This window comes from Dendropsophus ebraccatus, chromosome 8 (genome assembly GCF_027789765.1).
Source record: "Dendropsophus ebraccatus isolate aDenEbr1 chromosome 8, aDenEbr1.pat, whole genome shotgun sequence".
NCBI classification, from domain to species: Eukaryota; Metazoa; Chordata; class Amphibia; order Anura; family Hylidae; genus Dendropsophus; species Dendropsophus ebraccatus.
The window spans coordinates 111,020,252-111,040,597 of NC_091461.1; the positions used below are offsets into that span (position 1 = coordinate 111,020,252).

The 20,346-nt window shown below is 40.2% G+C and overlaps 1 protein-coding gene across 3 annotated transcripts in view; it reads right to left on the bottom strand.

The window, feature by feature from the left end:
• Positions 1-516: 516 nt before the first annotated feature.
• NEGR1 (neuronal growth regulator 1) overlaps positions 517-20,346 on the bottom strand; it is a 416,519-nt gene continuing 396,689 nt past the window's right edge. For all 3 annotated transcript variants that reach the window (XM_069981432.1, XM_069981431.1, XM_069981433.1), the window contains one exon: positions 517-2,126. In XM_069981432.1, the coding sequence (XP_069837533.1) occupies positions 2,002-2,126 (125 nt within the window). In that variant the 3' untranslated portion in view covers positions 517-2,001. The remainder of the gene's footprint in view (positions 2,127-20,346) is intronic.

The window sequence follows — 20,346 nt, forward strand, 5'->3', positions numbered from 1 at the left end:
TTTTTTTTTTTTTTTTTTTTTGAAGAGGAATAGCTCTGAAATCACAAAAACATATGAGAATTGTGCTATAATCAGGGATCTGCAAAAACATGATGTAGGTTTCTTATGCCAAGAAGCTCAGCGATAGACAATGTATTGCAGGGCCATTATAGAGATGTGTCAACAATGACATGGGTTCACCCCTTTACCCTAGGATTCTCTGTCTGTCAGTTTTTAGCTGCAAAATGATCATCACAAATACAATTTTTTGCATAAATTTGAAATGTTTTTGGACTCTTTTGCCTTTTTGGATCCAACACTGATCGGAACGATATCCCCCAAACAAGTTTATTGAGCCTGGCTTAGATGATATTGCTAGCGATAACCATGGCGGACATCTCTATATCTATCTCTACAAAGATTCAACCCCCTCATCTCTTGTAATGTCTAGTAATATAATCTCCAACAATATATCTTCTCTAGAAGGTGGTTGGATCCATAATCCATCAGTGGATTTGAGATTTATTTTTTAAAAAATTATTATAATCCCATAATTTACCCAAAAATATTTCTCTTGTCCTGGATGGAGATAACCTTTGAGTCTTTGGCCAGGGTTTGCGTTACCTAATCCAATGTCAACAATGAAAGTTTATTGCCGTCAATGGTGCACCATGGCTAAAACAACCCCCCAAATTGCCCTGGTTTTCCTACTCAGAAGCCCTGAAATATCTTGTGGTTAACAACAAGATTTTGTGATCATTTATAGATGGCCTAACCTAGGGCGAAGACTTCAACTACATCCCAGGTTGTGGATGAAAGTATGGGAGACCCAACGGCAACCTTCTTTTCCTCTTTTGCCGCTTTGATGACCAAGGGCAAAGTCCACTTCATCTGGGTCTTTGCGAGGGTGCTAGAGTCCTTGTGGACACATACCCACCGTTAAAACGGTTCTGCAACAACATCGGCTATTGGGCTGTACTTATCTGCCAACAAAAGCTGTGTTACATTAGATAATCTGCAGACGTGTGATCTCTGCATGGGTTTAGGAACACTGAGATTGAACACCGGCTGACGTATGGACATTTTCATAAGCACACGTAAAAGTCTTTCACACTTGGGTGGCTACATGATATGAACTCCTAAAAATATGTTCTGTACATTTCAACATTTTTTTTATATATATTTATATATATATATAGACTGAATCCCCTTAAGCTAATAAAACCCCCATCTGAATAAAAAAAAAGAAAAAAAAAATTAATAAAACTTTATGAAGGCACACCCATGCGAGACATACAGGTATAAATTGAACTGCTCCATGCAGTTTTTTTTTTTTTAATTTTATTTTGTATAATACTGTATCTGGATACCCAAAACTTGCAGTCAGTGTAGCTAAATGTAACTGGTGTAATCTTTTGAAGGCAATATTTTTTTGTAATAAAAATGGAAAATGTTTGATACACATGAGTTCAAAATCTTATTTCGAAAGGCAAGAGAACACGTGCCCGGGAGCCTTGAAGCATCGTAGTTGCTACGGCGATATTCTCTTGACTATTTTTATTTTATTATGATAAGGGATTTGTGTCGCTCTTTTTTTTTTTTTGCTTTTTTTTTTTTGCTCATTTTTGTAAACCATAACCCGCACCTACAGTCACCAGACTCGTTTTTTTTTGAAAACCTGTAAATTTACAAACATGAAGTTCACAATTAATTTCCTCTAAAAGTAATTTCAGAGCCGTCACGTTATCGTTTTTTTTTCTTTTTTTTTCTTAAAAAAAGGACAATGTGTACTGCGTCACAACGTAATGCAGCTAATCAAAAAAGGAGGAGAATTAAAGTATTTACAAAAAAGAAAAAGAAAAAAGAAAAAAAAAGAAAAACAATTCTAAAGAAGCCGATCATTCCCCCATTTACGTACTGCTGACTACATCCCACACTGCGCCAGACAAACGGTACCAGATCGCATCCTGTCATCAGCAATTTCGCAGACATCTTTAAAGCCTTGTTGTGTTTTCGGTAGGTTTATTGTATTACGATGTTCTTCAGGTAGATTATGCTCGTGAAAGAGGACAGTGTCAAAACCAGGTACCAACATGAGAAGAGGATTTCTGCCCTTCCGGTGATGCCGTACTGAGCTGTGCTTGGAGCTAAAAAGACAAAAAGAGAAAATATATATATTTAAAAAAAAAATTTAGGCACATTAGATTTTTTTTTTAAATCTTTTTTTTTCAAACACAGATCAATAATGAATTCAGATGAAACGTAATCAGGTCTAAAGGGGTATTTCAGTATCAAAATAAGTTTGCTATGTTGCTAGGTAGAGATGATCGAACATCGGGAATTTTCAGGTTCGTTCAAACTCGAACCATCGGCTTTCCATTCAATTTGAATGAAAGGCCGATGGTTTCGATTTCAAACGAACCTGAACATTCCTGATGTTCGATCATCTATAGCTAGGAGTGCTGTAATCTGTCATACTCACCTACCCTGGTTCCTCACAGCTTCCCCCTCAAGAGCCTTACAGTCGCCTGCCCCCAAGCAGCACCTGCCCACTCATTGCCCCACCTAAGTCAGTGATCGGTTGAATGGGCAGCTCCTTCTCCAATGTCTCATCAAGCTGTGAGAAGCAAGGGGACTGGAAGGTGCTGGAAAGTGAAGAGCAGGAGAAGTTGACTTGTAGGTATTTATATATTTTTTCCTTATCAGCCACCCCCAGCAACATCAATCAATTATTATATAATAAAATACATTATATAATAATAATAAAAAAAAAAATCCAAAAAGTCACATTTATCAAAACTAACACCAGAGGGCACTATAGCAGATATGTAACATTAGGAACCCAAAATAAGTAAATCCCTACACAATATATGTCAGTGCTGTATTTAGTGGACACTTCTCCCTGTGCCCGTATTTTCTCTAAACACCGTAGCTTTCCCGAGTACATAGTAGTTGTCTGAGGGAGCCCGTCCGTACGACACCATGAATATGCTGACATGTTCCCTTTAAATAAAACCCCAGGTAGCTGACACAAATGATAAGCGTTAGTCCAGCACATGCAGCAGTGACTGGGTGCTGAGGCCGCTGTACACGCTGCCGCTGTGATGTCACGCTCCGCAGGTAACAGATAGCGCTGAGCAGTTTTTAAATAACTTCATTTGTCGTTTTGTATTAATGTCCTCCAGATCCAAATGACAGCGCCGACGTGTAGGCCTGACAGATCAGATTGTCACCAGGGGAACAGGTGAGAGAACACAGACACTGATTATTGGGTCTTTATGACCTGTTCAGACTACAAACAACGTTCTGGATTATATCAGTGCTATAAAACGGCCATAAGTAACTGATATATAAATATAAAGACTATCTATCTATCTATCTATCTATCTATCTATCTATCTATCTATCTATCTATCTATCTCCTATCTATCTCCTATCTATCTATCTATCTATCTATCTCCTATCTATCTATCTATCCATCTATCTATCTATCTATCTATCTATCTCCTATCTATCTATCTATCTATCTATCTATCTATCTATCTATCTATCTATCTAACTATCTTCTATTATCTATCTATCTATTATCTATTTATCTATCTATCTATCTATCTATCTATCTATCTATCTATCTATCTATCTATCTATCTATCTATCTTGCGCAAGTTGCCAGGAGGAGTGAGCACCCTCTTGTGGCTGGAGACTAATACTGCCTGCAGCCACAAGAGGTACTGTTACAGCAGGAGCTTATGGTTCCCTGCTTTGTCAGTACACTGTTAGCTATAAGCACTCATTAGTGCTTATAGCTAAAAACGTGGGGTGGTGGGGGCAGGGGTGGGGCTTCCTGCAAAGGGGACGAAGTTTTTTGGGACATACCTGGGACATGGTTTTGCTGGGATTGTCTGTTATAGTAGTTATATTCCTGTATATAGGAGCAGTATTATAGTAGTTATATTCTTGTATATAGGAGCAGTATTATAGTAGTTATATTCTTGTATATAGGAGCAGTATTATAGTAGTTATAGTCTTGTATATAGGAGCAGTATTATAGTAGTTATTTTCTTGTATATAGGAGCAGTATTATAGTAGTTATATTCTTGTAAATAGGGGCAGTATTATAGTAGTTATATTCTTGTATATAGGAGCAGTATTATAGTAGTTATATCAGCACAAGCCATTGAGAAAGTAGAAGTAAAAACCAGCGGCACTCACCGGATTGATGCAGTGATGGTGATTTATTGGTAAGATGTCATCTTGCAGATAAGCTCAGGCCAGGGGGAGACAGGTCCAACGGTGCGCAGCACCTTTGGACCTGTCTCCCCCTGCCCTGAGCTTATCTGCAAGATGACATCTTACCAATAAATCACCATCACTGCATCAATCCGGTGAGTGCCGCTGGTTTTTACTTCTACTTTCTCAACGGCTTGTGCTGATTAAATGAATTGCTTTCTCATTTACGCTGAGCACCACTGTGATGCATGAATGTCACTGAGATTACTCAGTCAACAAAGACTACAACGCTCCTTATCTCGCAAAGTCACTCAACCTGAATACTTAAATAGCTCCATACAAACTACGGGTTACTGATAGTGCCAACACATCTATTTGCTTGTGCTTATAGTAGTTATAGTCCTGTATATAGGAGCAGTATTATAGTAGTTATATTCTTGTATATAGGAGCAGTATTATAGTAGTTATATTCCTGTATATAGAAGGCAGTATTATAGTGGTAATATTCTTGTATATAGGAGAAGTATTATAGTAGTTATATTCTTGTATATAGGAGGCAGTATTATAGTAGTTATAGTCTTGTATATAGGGGGCAGTATTATAGTAGTAATATTCCTGTATATAGGAGCAGTATTATAGTAGTTATATTCCTGTATATAGGGGGCAGTATTATAGTAGTTATATTCTTGTATATAGGAGCAGTATTATAGTAGTTATATTCCTGTATATAGATGGCAGTATTATAGTAGTTATATTCTTGTATATAGGAGCAGTATTATAGTAGTTATATTCTTGTATATAGGGAGCAATATTATAGTAGTTATATTCCTGTATATAGGAGCAGTATTATAGTAGTTATATTCCTGTATATAGGAGCAGTATTATAGTAGTTAGATTCTTGTACATAGGAGCAGTATTATAGTAGTTATAATCTTGTACATAGGACTCTGGGTAAAGTGTGCTGCTACCTACACACCCTTAGCAGGGTCAGGCAATCCTCTGCCCATGTTTCCATCAATTCTGACTGATAGTTAATGGGATGTTTTTGAAAACCTTATAGAATGTTCCGTTCTTGCGCCATTACACAAGTTAACTCATCTGGAGTCACTCGCTGCAATATTCTACCTGTTCTCTGAACCTGGAACTAATGATACCACTTGTAATATTAACTTTCCCGATCCGGGTCACGGTTATAATGGATCATTTACAATACAAATACCTGCACAGAGTCCCGATCCATGTCCCTTCTAATTGACGACAATTTTAGGATGGATGCAGCAATATAATTTGACCTTCATTGTTAAACCGTTTATCCTATTGCTACAACCCTCCTCCGGCAGATAATTGGTTTTGACAGTATTCACTTACGTGTTGATATTTCCTGTGTATTTTCTTACCACCAGGTTATTAATGGGATTACAGCTGACCCATAACAATGATGTCACATATACACGGCAGCGAGAACACTATACTGCACAGATGAGACAGACTGCGGTGTAATCATACATAGAGGCAGTATTATAGTAGTTATATTCTTGTATATAGGAGCAGTATTATAGTAGTTATATTCTTGTATATAGGAGCAGTATTATAGTAGTTATATTCTTGTATATAGGAGCAGTATTATAGTAGTTATATTCTTGTATATAGGAGCAGTATTATAGTAGTTATATTCTTGTATATAGGAGGCAGTATTACAGTAGTTATACTCTTGTACATAGGAGCAGTATTACAGTAGTTATATTCTTGTACATAGGGGCAGTATTATAGTAGTTATAGTCTTGTATATAGAAGCAGTATCATAGTAGTTATATTCTTGTATATAGGAGCAGTATTATAGTAGTTATATTCCTGTATATAGGAGCAGTATTATAGTAGTTATGTTTTTGTATATAGGAGTATTATAGTAGTTATATTCTTGTATATAGGAGCAGTATTATAGTAGTTATATTCTTGTATATAGGAGGCAGTATTATAGTAGTTATATTCTTGTATATAGGAGCAGTATTATAGTAGTTATGTTTTTGTATATAGGAGCAGTATTATAGTAGTTATGTTTTTGTATATAGGAGCAGTATTATAGTAGTTATATTGCACAGCCCAGTGAGGTAGAACACAAAAACAAATGTTGGAGCGGCACTCGCCAATGTTCATCTTTTGCACTCTTTATTGTAGTTTCAATGGGCAGTGATAGACAGGTAGGACGCTGTGCACAGGACTACAGACTGTTTTGCTAGTAAAACTTCCCGCTTCTTCTTCTGGTCTCTGAGGCCAGAAGAAGCAGGAGCACGTCTATTTTATTTCTCCATGGAATAACATGGTAGTAAATATGATCTTGTATTAAAGCAGCTATATTTTTGTACAGCAATAGTATAAAAAACACACACACTACTCGTGTATATACAGAATTTTTCTCTCTCTCTGTATTTCCGGTAGAACATTTTGTTTTTCTTTGTGTTTATTCTTGACTCTTCTCTTTCTCCGCCATTTGTCTCTATACTGCCTGCGCCACTATCAGCCTCGTCATAAATACACATTCAGATTATTATGTTTACAAAACATGGCCTACTTCTATTTGAATACTGATTTATGTATATTTCTTAACTCAATTACTCATTTATGAGATACAGTGCGGCAGAATGCAGGCAGATGCTGGTGACGGGCAGACTCGCTGACATAAAGAGATAGATATGTAGGAAATGTCATATTTCATCTCGCAGATCTGGTGTGCAATATTACAAATAATTGTTTATCGCCTATGTAATGGGCCCCGGTATCTAGTTAATAGGGGTAATAGCATTTTCCGAAGTGATACAGCAGCAACTACATGACAATATAATAGTATGTTACAGTTTGCCCATTTATGTGTTATTTGTAAAGTTTTAAATCATTTTCCTGTCTGTATTTTATGCAGATTTTTTAGAAGTCTATAAGATTTTTGCTCGAATTTACATAAAATGAGCCCCTGAAATTTATGCCGTTTGATTGTTAATAGCGGCCTTGAAAACTTGTGGATTATTGAGGTTGTTTGTGACGAGAGAAACTCCCCCCAAAACACAATTTATGTAAAAGAAATAAAGCTACTAAGAAAGCTGTAAGGACCATGTCTGGTTCCCATTGGCGTTCCACTTAGTTTTTTTCAAATGGTTAATTTTTTTTTTTTTACAAATCAACTGGTGGCAGAAAGTTATATATATATATATATATATATATATATATATATATATTTGTAATTTACGTCTATTTAAAAATATCCAGTCTTCCAGTACTTTTCAGCAGCTGTATGTCCTGCATGAAGTGGTGTATTTTTTCCAGTCCTCTCTTCAGCCACCTCTGTCCAGAGCAGGAGAGGTTTTCTATGGGGATTTGCTACTGCTCTGGACAGTTCCTGACATAGACAGAGGTGGCAGCAGAGAGCACTGCGTCAGACTGGAAAGAATACACCCCTTCCTGCAGGACATACAGCAGCTGATAAGTACGGGAAAACTGATTAGTTATATATTTTAGTAATCAAGAATTAAAAAATTGTAAGAACTGGGCGGGGTCTAGAATGTTCTGGAGATCTTAAAGATTTTGCCTAAACAATGGGCCCTGCTTCTACCAACATGTGAGCAGGGTAAACTGGCATCAAATGTTCAATTCTCCTGTACTGCCAACACAGGGGGTATGAAGTAATACATGGTTCTCATTGTAATAAATTACATTATTACCTAGGCTATGCTATGCCAGGTAGCCCCTTTCATCTATTATCAATGGCTGGCTTTAGGTGTGAACAGGGCTTTACTGCACATCTCATAAATTGCATTATTACCTAATCCATGGATACTCTGGGTCTTCCAGGAACAGAAGTTCTTTACAGGAGAGAGGTTCTTATTAAGATAATAATTTCCTAATAGAGTATTCGAAAAAAGGTTATCCTATGCCAGGTAGCCCCTTTCATCTATTATCGACGGCTGGCTTTAGGCGTAAACAGGGCTTCACTGCACATCTCATAAAATGCCTTATTACCTAATGCATGGATAGTCTGGGTCCTCCAGGAATAGATGTTCTTTACAGGAGAGAGGTTCCTATCAAGATAATAATTTCCTAACATAGTATTTGAAAAAAGGTTATCCTATGCCAGGTAGCCCCTTTCATCTATTATCGATGGCTGGCTTTAGGCGTAAACAGGGCTTCACTGCACATCTCATAAAATGCCATATTACCTAATGCATGGAAAGTCTGGGTCCTCCAGGAATAGATGTTCTTTACAGGAGAGAGGTTCCTATTAAGATAATAATTTCCTAACATAGTATTTGAAAAAAGGTTATCCTATGCCAGGTAGGCCCTTTAATCTATTATCTATGGCTGGCTTTAGGTGTGAACAGGGCTTTACTGCTCATCTCATGAACGACTGAACTTTTTCTCTCCATTAGTTATAAAGACTAAACAAAGTTGAGCTGTTAGACTCAGTCCGCTGGACCTTTCTGGAGAACCTCCTCTTGAGCTGCTGCTTTGTTTCTTAAGACAAAATGTTGGCCCCATAAATGTCATTGATGCACCTCTCCGGCCACTTTGCTATGCCATTTATTTCTCCTCTATAGGTGCCTTGTTTTTGTTAGTTACTTGAAGGTCAGGAGAAGCAGAGCAGCCATCATGGAGTGACAATGGCCCCCGACGATCTCTAACATTAACTGCTCTTAAACTAACAAAGGGCTATTTTTGTGCAGAAAGTTACAGGTTTCAGACCTTATCTTAATTGGGAAGTGTCTGTATAACAAAGAATGCTATAAAATTGCAATTGTAGATGTCTTGTACGCCGCACAAGGAAAATTGAAACTCCTGGGAAATAAACTAGGCTCTAAAGCAATCGAAGTGTTTGAAAGGAGACATGATGCATCTTAACTACAACCCCGCAACACCGAGAACATGGAGTAGGTCAGAGACCGAGGGGCCCAAACCATTTATTTAGCCATATGACACCTATGAGATGTCAGCTGACTGGAACCACTTTGGTGGAGGTTGATCGAGATTTATGAGTAATGTAACCCCTGGACGCAGTAGTGAATTGGGGAGTCAAATTACACAAATCACATGGGGTGAACATGCAGCTGACAGCAAAGAATAGGTTTGAGATTCTAGACATCACTAATACTGTAGCAGACATTCATTCATTGCAGTGAGTGTGTTCTGGATATCATATATGAAGTTATTTAGGAGGTGAAATAAAATTAGTATACCACTGCAATGCAAGTCTATGGAACATCTGGCAATTCCATCAATTTTCACCAGTTTTTATATATATATTTTTTGGCTATCCCTGAGCTAATGGGTATAGACTAGCTAATTAGATGTCTTTATATGCTGCACGCCCACAAAGGAGGGGATTATGTTCCCCTATATATCTACAATACCAACATGGATGACATTATGGAGCAGCACTGAGCAGTTTAAGCTGCTTTAACACTCACTACAAGCTGCTGGAGCCACATCCTGTGTTTTTATCTGCCACTGTTTCTCTAAAAAAAAAAAACAGAAGGTGCAACAGCAACCTACAGGTGCAAGTGCTTACTGTACTTACTCCCCCAGTGTACAAACAATAAAAACCTGCTCAAATTTTTGCAGTTTTTTACTGTTTCTCTCAAGCCACTGCCTCTACTTTCAATTCTCAGCCACCCAAAGACTTTTAAGGGCAGCTGTAACCTGATCACTCGGTGATCTGAAACATGTCAAGACAGACATGATCACATAGCTGAGTTTAGGAATGAAGGGAGGGAGAAAGCTGACTTTTTCACTGAGTAGAGGGGATATGTTATACAGTTTCTATATGTACTACTGATTTAGGCGAAGTTTGTGAAACTTTCAAAATAAAAATAAATAAAACAATTTTGCAATCATTTATTTTTGACTAAAAATCACTTATTGTTTTGTGTGACACATTGTGTGACACATCTGTGACACATCTAATTTAAAAAGTACTCTAATGCCCAACCCAACCATTGATGTGGCTGTGAGTTGATAATGCATGTACTGTGAACAAATCTGCACCTGCATTAGGGAAATTAACGAGAATCTCATCTATATAATAACACGTTCTAGGCGGGCTCTTCCTCTACTCGCCATCTATTGTTCCATCAAAATGAAACACTTATCGGCAGTGTCACTAAAAAGCTCATGTTTTTTTCAAGACGCAATTTCTGGAAGCATCAACATTCGCCAGTGAATCGTCCTAATTGCCTGCGGTCTGTCACTCAATGTTTTCTCTTTGTTTAGTAAAGAAAAGAAGGAAGACTCTTCTGCTTGTTTACCGATGCAGCACTCCACCTGTTTCCACCTGAACTACAGAAACTGCCAGTAAAATGGCTCTTTCCTAACCATATAGGCAACCTTTGTATTAACTCTTTAACTGAGGGTATGAGACAAGTCTCGAGTAGAGATGAGGGAAACTAGAGTATGCTCGAGTCCAGTCGTTTGGCATTTGAATACCGGCGGCTGAAGAAGTTGGATGTAGCCCTAGGAAGTCCAGGAGTAAATACAGCCTATGGCCTATAGCTGTATCCATGTTTTCCTGGCCTCCAACGTCTTCAGCCACCGGGAGTTAAATGTTGAATGATCAGAGCCGAGCATGCTCGAGTTTCCCTCATCTCTAGTCTCGAGACTTCTTCAACCATTCTTCAATTATGTTAGATGGAGCCATGAACTTGTATTTGTAAGGTGCTACCCAATATCTCAATGGTACCAAGCTACAAAGAAATATGCGGAAAAGAACACTCCTCGTCCTACTACATTCAATGGAACAAAAAGTCTGTATGGTAATGGGGAATATTGTTTCATGGTGGTGTCCTCTTTATCCCAGGGTTAGACATGTTCAAGAGAGTAGGACAGAGTATCCTAGGTTCTTACAAGAGGTTTAGCAGAGGGCATCAATACCTGAAGCTGTGCAGTTGCGGTCACTTGAATACTGGTCTGTCAGACAGGAAGTCATTCACATGATGGTCGCCCAGTTAGGTAGTCATTCACATGGTGTTCAACCAGACAGGAAGTTATTTACAATTGTGGTCATTTAAAAGGAAGTCATTCATGTGATGGTCACCCATATATTCCTAGAAATTCATTCACATGGTGGTCAACAAGATAAAAAGTCACTTGGTAGTCACCCAGATAGTAAATCATTCACAAGTTGGTCACCTAGAAAGAAAGTCACTCACACGGTGGTCACCCATACAGAGAGTCATTCAAATGGTGGTCGCCCAGTTAGGTAGTCATTCACATGGTGGACGCCCAGTTAGGTAGTTATTCACATGGTGGATGCCCAGTTAGGTAGTCATTCACATAGTGGTCAACCAAGAAGTAAGTTATTTACATTTGTGGTCACCCAAAAGGAAGTCATTCATGTGTTGGTCACCCATATAGAAATTCATTCACATGGTGGTCGTCCAGATTGTAAATTATTCACACAGTGGTCACCTAGAACGGAAGTCACACAGTGTTCACCCATATAGAGAGTGATTCACATGGTGGTCACTAAGAGAGAGAATCAATTACTTGTTGGTTACCCAGATAGGAAGTCATTTACATGGCGGTCACCCAGATAGGAAGTCATTTACATGGTGGTCACCCATACTCACATGATGGTCACCTAGATAGGAAGTAATTTACATGGTGGTCACCCATACTCACATGATGGTCACCTAGATAGGAAGTCATTTACATGGTGGTCACCCATACTCATATGGTGGTCACCTAGATAGGAAGTCATTTACATGGTGGTCACCTAGATAGGAAGTCATTTACATGGTGGTCACCCATACTCACATGATGGTCACCTAGATAGGAAGTCATTTACATGGTGGTCACCCATACTCACATGGTGGTCACCTAGATAGGAAGTCATTTACATGGTGGTCACCCAGATAGGAAGTCATTTACATGGTGGTCACCCATACTCACATGATGGTCACCTAGATAGGAAGTAATTTACATGGTGGTCACCCATACTCACATGATGGTCACCTAGATAGGAAGTCATTTACATGGTGGTCACCCATACTCATATGGTGGTCACCTAGATAGGAAGTCATTTACATGGTGGTCACCTAGATAGGAAGTCATTTACATGGTGGTCACCCATACTCACATGATGGTCACCTAGATAGGAAGTCATTTACATGGTGGTCACCTAGATAGGAAGTCATTTACATGGTGGTCACCCAAACTCACATGGTGGTCACCTAGATAGGATGTCATTTACATGGTGGTCACCTAGATAGGAAGTCATTTACATGGTGGTCTTCCAGATAGGAAGTCATTCAAATGATGACCACCCAGATATTAAGTTAACTGGTTGCTAGGTAATCTGAACTATCATAACCTGCAGAACACATAGAACATTGAGAAAGCACATGCTGCTCTAAAAACTGGCAAAAAAGTGAACTTCAGTAGCAAAAGGGTTAATGTTAAACCTGAAATTTATAGTCATAGGAGACTTCAATTTAAGAAATGTTTCGGTGTGAAATGGGAAGCAATAATAAAGCGTGAGATGTCACATGGAAAAATTTTCATTTTGCTCAAGAGATTCGGAGATAACCTTCCTAATACTGTGTTAGGCTCGATGCCGTTTTAGATTTATATCTAGTACGCTGAATCCGGCATCTATAAGAGGAATCAGTGAAGACTGGCAGCACGGCGGGCGATAATTCTGAGGTTTATCATTCACGATATTGACCAATCTGCCCATGAACAAGTTTATGAGGGAAGAAATTCAAGGGTATTTTTGTGAATTTATGATTATTAACTGTCCGGGAAACATATTTGGACCAAACATATAGAAAAATATATATTTTACGAGAAAGAAATAAAAAAGTAAGAAAACCCACTGAAAAAAAAAAGAAAATATAAGGCTATTCTGTGCATTCTTTTGGAATGTTCTGCATTTTTAACATGAAATAGACCATAGACCCTAGGGTGGGAACATAATAAAGAAAGTATACTTTCCCATCCATGTGATAGCCACTGGAATTCATTTTTCGTCTGGCTTCTGCCTATGTCACAGCCCTGGCTCCTTCTGCTTCAAAGCCATGGACTGACAGATGGATTGTCTTCTCAGCCTGTCAGTGACAGCAGCAGTGTCCCACCCCAGTCACTGATTGGCTCAGCAGGCAATCCATCACCCGCCCCCTGCCTGACTCTGATTTTTTTAGTTTCATGGGACTTCTCCTTTAATACTGACTGCAATACCGTAATAAAAACAGACCCCAGACCAAACCCCTTAAACAAATATGAACAAGACTGGATCTTCTGAACAGGTACAAACATCAGAATAGACCCCTTAACTAATCTAGAAACCAGAATATATATATTCCCCAGACAAAACCCTAAATTAACAGACCCTAGACCAGACCCTCTAAAAATGGATGAAAACCACAGTTCAGATCCCATAAAGTAATACAGACAAGAACCCAGACCAGACCTAAACTAATCAATAGCCAGGAAAAATAATTAATCTAAACCCGTTAACAAATACAGACCCCAGACTACCTCCCATTAACAAATACAGACCCCAGACTACCTCCCATTAACAAATACAGACCCCAGACTACCTCCCATTAACAAATACAGACCCCAGACTACCTCCCATTAACAAATACAGACCCCAGACTACCTCCCATTAACAAATACAAACCCCAGAATACCTCCCAATAACAAATACAAACCCCAGAATACCTCCCATTAACAAATACAGACCCCAGACTACCTCCTTTTAACAAATACGGACCCCAGACTAGACCCCTAAATTAATTACAAAAAAATAAATAAATGTATATATATATATATATATATATATATATATATATATATATATATATACAGACCTCACAAACCCCTTAACACAGACCTCTGACCCCTCAGATCACCAGTTAACAAATATAGACCCTGGACCAGGCACTCAAAACACAGTCCACAGAACCTCTAAATAAATGGATGGTGAAAAGAACCGCACATAAGTAAGGCTTGGTTCACACTGCTTTTTTGCCTATCATCTTTTTTCATCTTTTTTTTTTTTTTTTTCAAAAAGAGAATGAAAAAAAAAAAGGATTCATTTGTGTGATCCATTTATTAATTGACTTCCATTATTAAAAAAAAAAAAAAAAAAAAAAAATCAAATTGGATCTATTTTTTTAATTTTTTTTTTAACAGACACAAAAATCAGGTCAACTACGTTTTTGTGTCCGTTAAAAAGAACACAATTTTATTAAAAAATCAAAAAGTCAATGGGAAAACGGATCAAAACGGATGCACACAAATGCATGTGTTTTTCCATCTGTTTTTGGCAAAAACGGATAAAAAAAAACGGATTGCAAAAACATAGTGTGAACCCAGCCTAAGAAAGGTGGCAAATGGCAATATCACTTAAAGTTATACAGACCCAAGACCAATAACTCATTCTAGACGCCTGAATAAATACAGACCCCAGTACACCCTATACAAATATCAACCCTATAGAAAAATACAGATCTGACTTGCATGGACAGTGTCTTTGACATTTTATTCATATTGAACCAACATCGCTTGATCCCGTCAGGATGGTCGCTGCGGTGCATGGAATTACCAGAGCGATATAACAAAGCCGACACTTATTATGAGTAAGCAACGCCGCAGCATTGTCTCCATCAATGGGGCTCTGCTGGAATAACATCTCAGTCCACAATGGCTGTGAGAATAGATGAGTTACCGTCCACTCTCCAACCGACAAGCTGAAGATCAGGCTCCCAGCAGCTACTATAACACAATCCTACTTAAAGGATGAGGCTTCGTGCCGCTGAATTCATTAGGCCCCGTCCGGTATCAGTCATTTAATGTTAAGGAAGAGAGAGACTGAAGTGACGGAGCCCTGAAGAGGTTTTCCACACAAAGTTTCCAGAGTGATTCAATGGAGGACGAGACGAGAAAAATGCTGTGCTGTTATTGCTTTAGAAAGGTTTATTGTTAGGGTCAAGATAGGGTTTAGTGGTCTATCTAGCTACTGCTATGCTGTGCCATCAATATGTGACTGGAGGGGGTCCGACCTCTGGGACCTCCACTGATCTTGAGAATGAAGGACTGCCCCAGCCTCTTGGTCGCTTGTCAGTCTGGTCATGCTGTGTATACGAACTTCAAATGGTCTTGTTGGCCGGCACCCGTTTGCGGCCAACAACTCTAGAAGTCTAAAAGGACCTTTTGACTATGTTCATACACCATAAAATGTGTCGAAAATAGGCCATGTTCACACAACGTAAGTTCCACAGTAATCCTGGCCGTTGTTGCAAAGGCCCTGATTAGTACGGAATTCCGGCCGGAGTGTATACACAAAGGGGGAGATTTATCAAACATGGGGTAAAGTGAAACTGTCTCAGTTGCCCCTAGCAACCAATCAGATTCCACCTTTCATTTTCCAAAGAGTCTGTGAGGAATGAAAGGTGTACTCTAATTGGTTGCTAGGGGCAACTGAGACAGTTTCACTTCACACCATGTTTGATAAATCTCTCCTATGTGTATACACTCCGGCCGGGATCCCTAGTGGCACCGCGAGAAACTGACATGTCAGTTTTCTGTGGCCGCTATTCAATGAAAACCCTGTCAGTTCACACAATAGAGCGTGCAGCTCCGGACGCACGCTCCATTGTGTGCAGTGGGGAGTTCTGATGTGGGCGCACAATGATGCGCCCGCATCAGAACTCAGCGGCGCTAAAGATCATCTGGCAGATACTTCAGTACCGGCCGGGGTGATCTTTTCTGAGACCGGCCGTTCCGTGAATGGCCGGTCCCATAAAATGTGTGAACATACCCTTAAAGTGAAAACAGCCAAAGGGTTAATAATTTTCATAAATGTTCTATTTCATAACTATAGAGCCAAGATCAATTAACTGTAAAGAGAAACAGCAAGTGATATAGCACCCAGGAGCTACTGCATAGCCGATCTGTCATCGTAGAAAGATAAACTGTGAACTGATTATTAATGGATTCCGCTCTAGTGATCGATCTCACTATCCACCAGCCATCAATAATCCTAACTTATATGCTCCATATCTTACATGACATTTCATAGACAGTAGGAAGCTACATTTAAAGAGACAGTGCGCTCTCACACCTACTGCACAGGTTTTGCATGACTACCCCATGTCTTATGGGACCAGGAACCACCAATACCCTTAGTAGCCCCTTTAAGGGAAATTATCACCTTGATATTTTTAAAGATTACAGTCAGATACTGGAGCGTGTTTTTTTCCCCCTAAAAAGACTTACCAGGCAGAGAATATCAGAACAAACTGCATGGGAATGGTACAGGTGATGAAGGTAAGACACATACCTTCATCCTCGGCACCCCATGTGCACTAAGGAGCTATCAGCAGGTTAGATTCCTCTTACCTGTTGATAGTTCCCCTTTAAGTGCTTCTTGTGGAACAGTCCCTTTAAAGTGAACCCATCATCTGGAAATTGAGTACCAACATTCTGACCATTAGAGATGAGCGCATCTCGAGTCGGACCGTTCGACATCTGATAACCGGTAGCTGAAGAAGTTGGATGCAGCCCTAGGGAGTCCAGGCAAACATAGATACAGCCTATGGACTGTGGCTGTATCCATATTTTCCCAAGGGCTGCATCCAACTTCCTCAGCCATCAGTATATGAATGCTCCAGTTGTACTCCACTGACCATGTTATGTCGTTTTTGAGGAATACACATATCACCTTTCATTTGGCTGTCTGTGACTGCAATGTGCTTAGAAATCAATACAGTTAAGTGGCAAAGAGGCGTGGCCCAGGAAGTACAGAGCACTGATCTGCCCCGGCCACACCTCTTTGGCACTGCCATATAAAACAGTATTGTTTAGCACACTGCAGCCACAGGTGAAAGGTAATCTGTGTATTTTTTCCCAGAGACTATGTATATATGTATCTTAGCATATTGCTACTCACTTTTTTGCAGAAATCAATAGTCCAGGCAATTTTAAGAAACTTTTAAAGTGGGTTTATTAGGCAAATAGGCCATTATCTGCATTCAAAAAGACTTTCTCATTATCAGGAAATCTCAACTCTTTTACATTAGACGTGCCCTGTCTGTTCTATGGAGAGGGGAGGGGGAGATTAGTGGCCAGCAGAGAACAGAGAACAAAGAATTACACAGTGGGAGCTGTGTGAAAGACGGTATTCAGAGGTCAGAGAGGTCAGTGCTGACCTCAGATGAGATAGTCGAGTGATGTAGCTGTAAATTAACTCTTTGTTGTCCTGTTTTGGTGCCTCATCTCCCTTAACCCCTCCCCTCTCCATAAGAGAACAATGAAGACAGGGGGGAGAGATTCAAACTGCTTTTTCATGATAAAAATGTATTTTTTGGCTAATAACCCCAATTACAAAGTTTCTTAAAATCGCCTGTACTATTGATTTCTAAAAAAAAAAATTAAAGGACACGACACTACTGACGTAATAAGCATCCTGTGTTATATTGCATCGAGGCCTGACTCTTGTTATTCTCTCTATGCCTCCGCTATCATTAGAGTACACCACGCTCTTTCCTGGGGAAAAATAATAAAATCCCTTCTCATTTTTCCGTGCGGTTCTATCTAGATTTAATGTTCTTCTGAGTGGGCCTATGAGCGTCCAGGTGTTCTTTACACCCCGTTGCAGCCCGACTGTATAAATAACACCGCCAACTCCATGCAGCTTTGTCCTCTATGTGTTTACGCTTCGCTATTTGTTCAAAGCCGTAAAACGTTACGAGACTTTTTTTTTTCCTTCTTCCCGCATTGAAATATTTCCCCTTGAAAAAGATAGATTAATAATGAGCCCAGATCCTTATGATTTGGCTCAATGCGGCGGGTTTAATAGGTGTCTTCATTATTTCGGAGCTTTTACGCTGTGATCTAGTCCTCGGCTTCATCTCGTCCTTCTGAACGGACGTTATTTGATGCGTCTGATGAGGATTCTCATATCTGTAATTGACAGCAGCTGTTAGCCCGACCCCTTATCAGCCGGCACCTCGCGTACAACCATCTGCAGCCTGGGCCACTTGGCCGGCGATCCTATGCTGGGTAAGTAATTGCGTTGCTCTACGGTCATAAAGCCGCGCCATCTTGAAGTAATTATTCTGTTTGTCGCGCAGCTTTACTACGCCGTCTACTGTATCAGGGTTCAGCTGCGAGGCGCATGTAAAATATGCATGGAATAGTCAATCATATTTACAGGTATCTAAAGAGGTAGAGATCAGAAAGACGAGCATCAGCTGGGAGGTTTGCATTTCAATGTATCTTCCCGGCACCATAGAATCTGATGTGACGCCTTCTCTATTCTGTCTGTTTTCTCATTGCTAGGCTGACACCCAGTGCTGGCTTTCTATAATGTAAGAGGAGTGAAACAAATTTACTCTGTGAAATATTATGGACTCTCCAGGGCTCATCTATAGGATGCAATGCGGCCCCATAAATAGGGTTAAACCCGGTCATACATATTAGATAGTTGTACGCTCATACACAATGAGCCCATGTTCACACGACGTATATTTTCGTAAAAAGTACGGCAATCGGTAACAACGGGCGTACTTTTTACGAAAATATACGTTGCTTTGTCTTCTATGGAGTCTCGGCCGGAGCGTATACACATAGGGGGACATGTATGAAAAGACGTAAATGCCTTTTTTAGGCGCACATGGGGCAAATCGGCGTAAAAATATTCGCAAACGGTATTTCTGCGAATATTTTTTTTTTGCATCTGCCCCATCTGCGCCACGTTCGCCAGTGGGGCGGAAAGAGGGTGTTACGGGGGGTGGCTGCACGCAGAGGGGGCGCGGCCTCTGCGTGCGCCGCATTTATCATTTTTTTCTGTGGAAAAATTACAATGGCGTAGGTTTAAAAATTTTCGCACGGACGGGTTCCATGCGATCGGGATTTATGTAGAGGCAATGCGCCTCTACAGAAATCCCCTGAGCTCCAGAGCTGCGGGGACATTTGTAAGCCTGGCGTAAAAAAACGTAAATATACGCTCCGGACGGGATCTCTCACTGTGCCGTAGACATGTCAGTTTTCTGCGGCCGCTATTCAGTGAATAGCGGTCGCAGAAAACCCTGTCAGTGCACACAGGGCCGGTTTTAGACTAGATGTGGCCCTGGGCAAAGTTGAAGGTGGGGCCCCAAATGCTGAAATATTTTAGCAACAATTTAAGGTCCCCATACATGTTACTCTTTTGTTGGTGGTACCTGTTGCTCCTGGTGGTTTTGGCCATCAGCGTAAGGTGTATGGGGCTCTCTGGACAGTCCTCTGACAGATGATATCAGTGGACATAGGGGGTCGAGCTTGATGGAAAATCAACGCCCAACCTCTTTGTTCTCAGAGAGATAAGCCGCCATCAGATCTGTATGGCTATGGCTTTCCCATAGAGAACACAGGAACACTCAGATGTGCCAAATTTCTGTGTATGGGGAGGACGGGACCGGATGGGACAGATAATTGTCAGCTGAAGGATTGTTCAGCCAGCAGTTATTGGAAGCATACGGCCACTTTTAAGGCCGTATTACACGGCCTGATATTCTGCAGAAGTGAGCGCCAATCGGGTAGAATGGAGCTCGCTTAGAGAGCCTACTACATGGCTCTTTTATGATGCAGCAAAAGCTATGGAGCTGAAGAATTGGCTCAGTTGCCCCTAGCAACCAATCAGATTCCACCATCTTAGAATGTGAGTAATGAATGGTGGAATCTGATTGGTTGCTAGGGGCAACGGAGCCAGCTTCACTTTACACCATGTTTGATAAATCTCCCCCTATGTGTATATATACAGTATATCATTAGTGATGTGTGTGCAATCCTTGCTGTAAACAATAAAGATATATACTACCTGATCACGTTCCCCGGTGTCCTCAGGCCTTGTCTGTGATATATACTACCTGATCATGTTCCCCAGTGTCCTCACAGAGCGATAGCGTCCTGATTCGGACTATTTTCGCTCCATGTATTAGGCCCCTTACTCAGTTCAGAAGGTTACATGCCGGGACTGCCGCTATATGCCAGGACTGCCCCTACATGTCAGGACTGCCCATACATTCTGGGACTGCCGCTACATGCCGGGACTGCCCCTACATGTCAGGACTGCCGCTACATTCTGGGACTGCCGCTACATGCCGGGACTGCCGC